General features: G+C 34.0%; 1 protein-coding gene across 3 annotated transcripts in view; it reads left to right on the top strand.

Annotated features, from left to right (window-relative positions):
- ATL1 (atlastin GTPase 1) overlaps nucleotides 1-10,409 on the top strand; it is a 67,942-nt gene extending 57,533 nt beyond the window's left edge. For 2 of the 3 annotated variants that reach the window (XM_010982899.3, XM_064485943.1), the window contains 6 exons: nucleotides 1,873-2,000; nucleotides 3,361-3,417; nucleotides 4,251-4,322; nucleotides 5,749-6,180; nucleotides 7,410-7,424; nucleotides 9,551-10,409. In XM_010982899.3, the coding sequence (XP_010981201.2) occupies nucleotides 1,873-2,000; nucleotides 3,361-3,417; nucleotides 4,251-4,322; nucleotides 5,749-6,180; nucleotides 7,410-7,424; nucleotides 9,551-9,661 (815 nt within the window). In that variant the 3' untranslated portion in view covers nucleotides 9,662-10,409. The remainder of the gene's footprint in view (nucleotides 1-1,872; nucleotides 2,001-3,360; nucleotides 3,418-4,250; nucleotides 4,323-5,748; nucleotides 6,181-7,409; nucleotides 7,425-9,550) is intronic. The other variant, XM_010982900.3, reaches the window with a different exon arrangement.
- Nucleotides 10,410-10,887: the final 478 nt, after the last annotated feature.

Here is a 10,887-nt window from a genome sequence, read left to right on the forward strand (position 1 = left end):
ATCACCCACCCGCACATATTATTGAACACTTGCAGTGAGCCAAAGCTGACTAGCGTACCTCTGCAAGTTGATCTGAACTGGTCTGCAGATGTTCTGGGTTATGGATTTACTTGTGTTCCATTAATATTGTTAGCTAGAGCTCCCCACTTGTGTGTGACATGAATATAATGTTCATATTTTCTGAATCCAAAATTGGACTACCTGGTATTGGTGAGAATAAAGTTAGACTATGGCTAATGCCATCTTCAGAACACATTTTTAATCCAAATGTGTGGTGCTGTGCTGGTTATTTTGATGATAATTACCACACTTGCTGGTGCATTAGATATGCAGGTGTATCTTACTCCATTACAGTTTTATAAGGCGTTTTTTTTTGGAGGAGTAGAATTTAAGTCCATGTTTTGAAAGTGGTTTTATAAAGAAAGAGAAAGCTTTTTGTTTTATACAGATATTCAGGGATAATTCATATATTCTAGATACATAGTAATAGTCTACTAATGCTGAAAAAAAGCATAAAATCATAGAGCGAAAAAAGAAACCTATTAGCATCAGTGAATACAGATACATAGTAGGCAACAAAACACAACATAGGAACATAGTAACATAATATAAATACCAGTATTTAGAGAAAACTAAACTAAAACTAAACTAAACTAGTAACTAAAAAGCAGACCACAATAATAAATACATTTGAATAAACCTATAGTAATACAAAGCACAATTATCAGTAAAAATTGGTACAGTGCAAACAGAAAAATAAATTTGAACAAACTCCTCTACAAGTACTCATGAAACATGGACACAAATTTCAAAGCTGCACAAAACATGAAGTAAAACAAATCAGAAGGATTTCCAACATCATGCTCGTACACGTCATAAAAGCAGCAAGCAAGAGGAGAGAAACATGAATTCCTATGTAAACTGGTATTTCAATGTACGTTGGGGCTATAATAACAAGGAGGGAACGTGTAAACAAATCATAAGGTTTGACTATTTACCCTTAAGGCCTCAGAAATAACCAGTCCCAAAGCCTGAAAACTCAGTGACTCTTCTGAAATTCAGATTTAAAAAAAAATTATAGGAAGTTAAATAATAATTTTAAAAATCAGACTGTGTTCAAAAGATGTCTCTGAAGATACTTTCTGTGTTACTTTCCTAAATCTGTAATGTTAAGCTTGAACCTAACTCTGTAACGTGGGTTATGTGTCATCACATGCACCAAACACAGTAGGTCGGTAACTCAGACTGCCTCTAATCTGCTGGCTGCCAGGCCTCTGGTGCCTTTTCTTAACAGTGTTATTTTGTGTTGCTGAGTTTCACCACTGCAGACAGCATCAGCATCAGTGTCTTTTCGAACTTGAGTCCCACTTCCCACTCCCCACCGAGTTCCATACACTTTTCATAAGGTGGGCACACTAAACACAACTTTTAGATACATTTTCCCAAGGGAATACCTCCTATAAAATCGTAAATATCTGCCCTTTCCCCATTTAGGAGCCCATATTATATACATATACTTTTATATAAACCATGAACAAGACTTAAAGATATCAGAATACATGAAATGGTTATGTGAATGGGGTATAAAACATTTGTATAATGTATAATATCAAGAAAGCTATTTTATAAGTGAAAGACAAGATAAAAATGTAATTAGAGCAGAGACAAGAAAGACCAGCAATAGGAGTTTGGGCAAGGAGGATCGTTTAGCCTGAGAAAAGTGGGTTTCAGGAGTAATTTAGATGATGGGAAAGTGACAGCTTTATTCCTGGGGAAGAAATAGAGGAAGTCAAAGGATGAATAATTTTATTGTATGGCATGGAGGACTGGATAGGATTTTTAAAATAATGATGAATTTGTTTTTACTTGTAGAAATAGATGATGAATTCATCAAAAACTTGAAAATACTCATTCCTTGGCTACTTACTCCCGAGAACCTAGATATTAAAGAGATCAATGGGAACAAAATCACCTGCCGAGGTCTGGTGGAGTACTTCAAGGTATCACTCTCATTTCTAGAGCGTTTGTGAGTACTTGGGTTTGACATGTTTGGGAATGCAGTTCCTACCTGAAACAAAAAAAGAAAATTGTAGACTCTGTAATATGAGGTAAAGGTATTGAGGTCTATAAAAAATGATAAAAATATTATTAGACTCCCAAGAGGAACTTGTGTTCTGAAAAAAATTTTTGAGGAAACTCCTTGAGGTAACTTTACTATCTTCTTTTATCGTGACAGAAATATATTTTGAAACATAAAGGTATCTAAGAGTTGGAAAAGTCTGTTTCCTTTTAGGGGGAGGAGGTATTTCCCAGGGTACATACCACATAGTCCTCAGTCATGACCTATACTGAATTTTAGCTTCATTCTGAAGATTTTCCCCAAGAGGCTATACTTTGCCTTCCTACTGGAGAACATTCTTCCACATTTCCTGCTCTCTGCACCAAAGGCCAATTTGAAGTGGAATCTATTTTAAATTTGCATTAACCTGTTTACCTCAGGTAGCCCCAAATACAATTCTTTCTTTTTTAACCAATGCACATATATAGCAGAGGATTTCAGTTACCAATCTATGTGTATTGATGCTCCAAAGACTGAAATATCAATTTTTTAAATTCACATGATCACAAAATATGATCATATGCCTCCTATGTGATTATTTACCTTCATCACTCTCAGCAATGAATGACATGTTATTTATTTATTTAAAATTTGAATCCTTGGCTGTGCACAAAACAGTGTGGAGAAGCTTAGAATTTAGTAGGAGATTCAGGGCCCTTGCACAGATATATTCCATAAAGCTTGTGGCAGCAGTAGGTACAAATTCCTGTGGGCAACTGAAAGAGTAATGTTACTCCTAGCAGAGGGATCTGAGAAAGTTTTAAAGAAGGTGACAGTGAGTTAAGCCTTTGAAAAGGGTAGGATTGGCAAGTGGAGATGTGTGAAAAGGGACTTGCAGGAAAAGGGAACAAAAACTAAGAGGGAATTAAAAGTAGAGAAAGAGATAACTGTTCCTGAAACTGTCAAGGCCTTTTTTAATTTATTTTTTTTAATTATCAAGACCTTAGACCTTAGAATACAATTTAACAGACTAGAGAAATATTGAATGGAATTACTTGAACATGAGTCTTTTTCTTATCTTTTTTTTTTTTGTGGGTCAATATAAACCATTTATTTATTTATTGAGTTATAGTCAGTTTACAATGTTGTGTCAATTTCCAGTGTAGAGCACAATTTTTCAGTTATACATGAACATACATATATTCATTGTCGCATTCTTTTTTGCTGTGAGCTACCACAAGATCTTGTATATATTTCCCTGTGCTATACATCTTTTTCTTTCTTTTTAAAATTTTTTTTAGGCTTACATAAAGATCTATCAAGGCGAAGAATTACCACATCCCAAATCAATGTTACAGGTATTTATTCATCAAGAGGCATGATATTGTAAAAACATATTGTCATGGAAGCTGCGCCAAAGATATGCTCCAATCTGGCTGTCAGAAATCACTAAATAATACTAGTGGGTGGAATGATTTATTGGAAGATTATTTTTCTAATAATTACCCATTTGTGTTCATCTAAACATTTTCACATACACGTACAGCAGCCTCATTTGTGCTGAAATATACTTTATACCAGAGTCTTCATTCTCTTTGAATTAAGTTTAGGAAACAGATTCATACTGTGATTTAGATTCACACATGTAACAGGAGGTAGAAAAGCAGATCCAGGTTTTAAACAAGTGGACTCTACAAATAAACATTTAAAAAAGGTAAAACTCGATGTTTCTCATACTTATTTTTTAAATTTCTGTAAATTCTTAATGGTCCCTTTTTGTTATCAGTGGTACATTGTTCTATCAGTAGTAACCCTTCAAGTTGACATATTTTTATATATATTATGTATGTAAAATGTACTACACATTGTTTCCCATGTGTTTGGATTTATAGATCCCCTTCCCATATTTGGTGACAGGCTTAAAAATATTTTTAAGAGGAATAATCTTCCAAATGAAAATTCATTTTAGAACCATGGTTTATTGAGTAAATTTCTATGTTTTATGCATTTTGAAATTTTAAATTACTAATTTTAAAAGATGTAGTGGAAATATTTCAACACTTTTCAAATTATTTGATGACCTTGGGTTCTTGCACATTTCTTACACATGATGCTCGTGTATGAGAACTGCTTGTGGAAGTTTAATAAACATGAATTCCATTTTACATCATATTTTGTACTTTGTCCAAAGGCCACAGCAGAAGCTAACAATTTAGCAGCCGTGGCAACTGCCAAGGATACATACAATAAAAAAATGGAGGAGGTAAGAGTTAAATAATATCTATTTCTTGTATATATATATATATTTTATTGAAGTATAGTCAGTTTTCAATGTTGTGGCAGTTTCTGGTGTACAGCATAATGCTTCAGTCATACATGAATATACATACATTCATTTTCATATTCTTTTCCACCATAAGTTGTTAAAGATAATATTTTAAATGTTTTGCATAAAATCAGTATTTCTTCCATGAGCTCATTCTTCTTTCTTCCAAGTTACACTGTACACACATGCAAAGAGTGGCTTTGACTTACTCTCTCAGCCTATTTGTATCCCATTTCTTTTTATTACATTCTTAAAATATTTTAAAATAAACATGCCAAGAACATGATGTATGCACAATTCTAAATGTACTTTAAATGAGTTATCTCTCTTTATAACAGAGACACATTTTTTTAAAAATTCACTTTGTAGGGGTGGGGGGGTACGTTTCCCACTGTTTACAAGACCTAGTGGCTAAAATAACATACTGTCCTCTCTACATTCCACAATTCCAGTATTTCTATCTTAAATATAAAAACTTGTTAGCAAAAAAATAGACTTCGCAGGCCAGTATCTCTAAATACTGTATTTCCTCTTTTTAACATTCTGAATTAGGATGCATCTAATGATTATTGTTTACATCTATTAATGTGATAAGTTTTCTTTCACTATAAAGTGAAAATTATATCAAAATTGATCGAGTCTTAGAGTTGAGGGAAATATAGCATATGGAATGGTGTTTACAACATAATTAAAGGGGATTTGGAATGAGAGTCTCCTTTATATCACTAAATCTCAAATAACCAAAGTGGTATGGGTAACGGATTTCTCTTGTAACTTTTGAAAAAGTTGAAAATGTGGTCTAAGAACATTTAATATGCTTCCATTTAGTCTCTTGAAGAAAGTACTCAATGGGTTCTATTCAAACAAAAATTAGTGAAACTGCCAAAGAAAATGTTTTTCACAATTTTATTTTAGAGCTGTATAGCATTGCTCATTGTTTTAAATTAAACTTCATCGGTCAAAATTATTCAGTGTAGTTAGAATAAATTTCCTACAGGAACTTGGATAAAAGTAGTTTTCTTAAATTTGGATTCATTCTATGAATGAACTCAGTTTGCAGTTCTCTTTGTATCCTGCCTTTTCATTTTGAGGAACTTGGATTAACTCATGGGTATTCCTTCCTGTGTCTAAAAGAGAAAAAAAATTAAGAAAGACTTTATATAAGTCACCTATAAAGTACCAGTCCCACTTATAGTCATGCCTGATAGATGTGGAATGTGGAAAGATGTGGGTTGACAAAATATAATGCAGCCTCCCTCTCATTCTTGTGTTCTAACAAATTCAACTAGCTAAGTGAACATGTTTGACACTGTTGCCGATTTTACTCTCCACTGCATAAACAGTATTTTTCTACCTGATACAGATTTGTGGTGGTGATAAACCATTTCTGGCCCCTAATGACCTGCAGACCAAACATCTGGAGCTTAAGGAAGAATCTGTGAAGCTCTTCCGAGGCGTGAAGAAGATGGGTGGGGAGGAGTTTAGCCGGCGTTACCTGCAACAGTTGGAGAGTGAAATAGATGATCTTTACATCCAGTATATCAAGCACAATGATAGTAAAAATATCTTCCATGCGGCTCGTACCCCAGCCACACTGTTTGTTGTCATCTTTATCACATATGTGATTGCTGGTGTGACTGGATTCATCGGTTTGGACATCATAGCTAGCCTATGCAATATGATAATGGGACTGACCCTCATCACCCTGTGCACCTGGGCGTACATCCGATACTCCGGAGAATACCGAGAGCTGGGAGCTGTCATAGACCAAGTGGCTGCAGCCTTGTGGGACCAGGTAGGAAGACTTCTAATTCTTTTCAACTAAATGCAGCACACACTTGAATGCCATCTATGTACCAGACACTATGTTAGATGTTAGAAATAGGCAGATGAACATGACTTGGGCCCCAGTCTTCAAGAACTTTAGAATCTGTCAAGATGGTCAGACACAGACAACTAACTACATGTGAAGCCCTATACAACTATTTTCCAGTCAACATTTCAGTATTTTTCAAAAATATATAGACTGGGTAGTGTTTCTACTTTTTCTTATCCTAAAAGTTAAAGCTGTTAAAAGAAGTGAGAAAACAGTTTTTATTAATTGATGATTGTGACTCAATTATATGTTAACATTACTTCATACTTACAGCCTATCAGTTGACTGGCACTGGCTTTGTTAGAAGCATATATAAACCACTATTGTAAATCGTATCACTGTCTCTTTTAGTAAAACCCCTAAATGCATTATCTGATTATTTCATACTGTCTCTATTTGAGCCATAGATTTGTACCAGGCCTAGTATGAGTCCAGGTCAACCTCTGGATCAGCTGCTTATGCGTCAGTTGTCCTTTATGGTCCAATTAAACAACCCAGGGAGTCAGAGTCACCATGGTCCATTGTTCAAATAATTGATATGGACAGGGGAGAAATTATAAACACATTTAGAATAATAATCAACTCACTGTATCATTCTGGAAGTGTCTTCAATTACTTCAGTAAAGTTTAGGGGAACTTTGTGAGGCGAAAATTGAGAATCCTCATAAAATTTTGGAGTTAAGACTTGTGACTATTTATGGTCTGCAGGTAGCAAATAGTAACTACAATTCTCCCAGCGTTAAGAGTACACTTACACATACTCTTTAAAGTAAAACTGTAACTAATGGATATTCTGGGTCTCTTTGGAGAATCTAGTTGAGATAAATGGTAGCACTATGGGAAAAGAATGAATTAAAACTGGACCCTCTGAGCCAGTGCGTCAAACAGCCCCTTAGATGAAGAGGAGCTACTTGAGGTAAATCCCAAAGCTCTCCAAGAGTATGCTGCTGAAACCTATGAGGAATATACAACTGAGTTCTTCAGAAGATTCAGATTAAATATGTAATCTAAACTGAAAAAATCTGCAGGGGTATTTGTTCTTAAATGCTCACAAATGACTACTGTACATAAAATTGACTATCATAATGCTGTTAATGAAGCAGGATATATACTTCTCTTTTCTCCCTTTTAAACTGCCTTTGCCACAGGGAAGTACAAATGAGGTAAGTTACATTTTTTAAAATTAAGAACTATGTATTTGTAAACATTATGATATTCTTATTTTATAAACCAACTAGCCATTGAAGGATGTCTTAGTGTGGATTAAAAATCTTTGGTGATTACTGCTCCAATTTTACTTGTGAATTTTGGCCATGGTTCTAAAATACTTATTTTATTCCAGACATCCTGTGTGATTTGATCTGCATATGAAACTCAAGAATTTATTATCATGAATATTTTATGTTTTGTTTTCTGAATGTTTAGAAAATTTCAAAATTCTTAAGCTCCAACATCGTGCATTTTGCTTTACTGCAGAATGAAACAAGTACAGTTATGAATCTTGAGGAAAATTAACTGCTGGAGAGTAAATGGAGCTACAACCTTTAGAAGTTGTTTTTAACTTTGGCTTCTGAGTGAGCTCCCTATACCACTTTAAGCAGGTTCCAGGCCAGTATGCAGTGTAGCTTTCTTGGCATACCTTGACCTGACCTGTAAACTGGTGTTCATTCCTCCCACTGCACATGTGCAAAGCTCTGTGTCTGAGGAAAAATCTGTGCTTCATGAAGGAATCATTTGTTGCATAAGAAAAATTATCTTTGTGGAGTCTTTTGGTTGTTTTGCTCAGGAAGCAAAACTGATCTTCAGCAACTACAGAGACAGCACGTAATTCTTTCCTCAGTTTCTGCTATTATATATAACCGGATTATGTCCTCTAATACCAAGAATACATTTAATATTTACAAGTCAATATGGAATTATTTTATGTAAAATTTAGTAAAATGAATTCACTAAAAAAGTAGAAACAAATTTCAACTTTGTAAATCAAACTTTAAAAAAATCTAAGCTTTTAAGAGAACACAGATTAAATTTAATGTGTTAGAATCAAAATATAGTAGAACTAAGACATACCATGTTGCACCAAATATACATTTGTAGAATTGAAGATAGTACTATTCAGACTTAAGAATAATAGCCATACAGACTCAAAAAGATAAAAATGAATGGACTTTCCTGGGAATTGTTTACTATTAAAGGACATCAAAAGCTTTATCCAACTTTTAAAAATATTCAGACTTTTTAGACTCCAGAATTACATCAGATAAGCTGGTCTTAACTGAATGTCCATTATGTGAAAGTTAGAGGAAGTAATGAATCTTAGACTGATGAGGGAGGGAAAAAAGAACATACAAATATTTGTGGATACTTACACAAAGCAATATGTAAAAATTCCTATGATTCAGACACTGTTAACTGGTCACAAAGAGTATTCACACAGGTAGTTTTAATGAGGAAAGGCTTTCTGAGGTAACGTTTCTGAATAAGGTTTTGTAAGATATGAACTAATTAATGGAAACAAGGCAAGCGAGCAAATTCAGGGGATCCCAATGTGGCGGGGGACGGGCAAGAAACATGCTTATTTACATGACCATGTCAGGAAATAATGGAAAATAAAAGTGGTCTCATTCTTAGGAATGAGAAAATCAGGAATCTCTGATAGGAAGTGGTCTAATTATGTATAATAGTTATTGGCAGTAAGAAGTTGTGAGCTCCTATAATTCCTCTAAACCTGATAATATTCACAATGTGGGTTTTCAGCACACTGGTGGGGCACAGTGGTTATGAAGCTCTGCTCCGAGTGTGAAAGGCAAAAGAAATGAAGATTGAGAATAGAATATTTACCACGAAGATAACCCACAAAAGTAGTAACATCAACACACTGGAGAGTTGAAAATACTTTTGAGGCCTAAGATATTAGTTATTAATGTATATCTTTTTAGTTGAAAGTTTTAATTTAGTTCCCAAATACATTTCATATGACAATCTTACATAAATGTTCCAGAACACATGGGCATTATCCAGTTTTACTTATCACTGGTTGGCTAAGGCTTAAAGCAGAGATGCGTGAGGGGACCTGCTGGGAGGGCCTAGGTGTCTTCCCCGGGCTCAGGCTCGGGCTCAGGCTGACTGAGGCCAACCCGAGGTCTTGGTGGCACAGCTGCAGAGACAGCCTCTGTCTCTGATTGATGATATAAGGATTCCAGATTTAGCATGCTAAATTTTATATGGTACCATAAACTAGAGTATCTGTGTATTTAATGTTTTATAATCTTGATTCTTGTATTTCTAGGCTTTATATAAGCTTTACAGTGCTGCAGCAACCCACAGACATCTGTATCATCAAGCTTTTCCTGCACCAAAGTCAGAATCTACTGAACAATCAGAAAAGAAGAAAACCTAATCAAATTTTTAAAAATACAGGTGCATGACCGAATTGTCAGTAAAATATTGTTTTATGTCTCCATGCAAACATTCAAAAGTGCTTCCATCAGAACAGAGTAAAATACCAAGCACCTCTGAAGATTGCAAAATGGTTTTAGTTCTTTTACTTCAGTGTTTAATAAGCAGATGTATGTATGCATGGTTATATCATTTTGTTAACATGTACAGTTTCCTGATTTTTGTCTTTAAATATGCTGTTATGATTTAAAGTATTTGTCTATTTATGATAACAGTACATGTGTTCTGCTTGAATTTACTAAATTCTGCTACCAGGTTATAGTTAAACCATGTAGTAATATTACTCCACATTTGGATATGCTCATTTAATTTCTACAGAAGAATTTTTAAATTATTTCACAGTCACCTGTTAAAGCATAGCATCGTAACTCAATAGGCTTGATTCAATCTATAGCATTTTACATATATCATTAGCTCATATTTTAGAAGACATTTAAGAGAGCTTTTCAGTTGCTTTATCAAAAACTATATATTGCTTCTTTTATATTATGATTTAATATAGAATATAAACCTCTTGATCAAAAATGCACAAAAATCACTTTGTATATGTATTTGAGTTTCACTGCATTGTATATTTTTTCATTTGGTACACAAAGAAATGTATTCATCATAGGTTTATTCTTTTAACATGTGAACTATTATTAAAGTTTACTCTGGTTCCTAAGATTAAAAACAACTGAATTTGGAAATGTTTGAGAGGTATTGATAAAGAATGATTGAAGATTTCTCTTTTTCAAATTCAAAATGCCTTTTTAAAAACGTTGACACCATTACAAATTCAGCTTTCCATTTTAAGAAATGTATGCTAATCTCTTTTAGGTACATTCCAGTTCTTTTACATCAGTGATTCTATATTGTATTTCCAATTTCCACTAAAATTTGTAGTGGAATTTCAAGGAACGTACTTTTTAAAGAGAGAAAAAAAGTGTGGTAATGAAAAAAGGAAGGTAATGCCTCTTATCTGGGTGCTCTATAACAGTAATTTCTAACTTTCTTAGAAACGGCTAAGCCTTAAATGGTACTATTAAGTAAGGAGTAGACAATGACCAGGATAGAAGAGTGTGTGAGGGTTCTTAAGATATATAAACTCACATATTAGAAAAGTCTGATCAAATGCCCTGCAAAATAAATTCTCCCACTGATAAAATTCCACTAACCTATTTTCAT

Source organism: Camelus dromedarius, chromosome 5 (assembly GCF_036321535.1).
Source record: "Camelus dromedarius isolate mCamDro1 chromosome 5, mCamDro1.pat, whole genome shotgun sequence".
Classification (NCBI taxonomy): Eukaryota; Metazoa; Chordata; class Mammalia; order Artiodactyla; family Camelidae; genus Camelus; species Camelus dromedarius.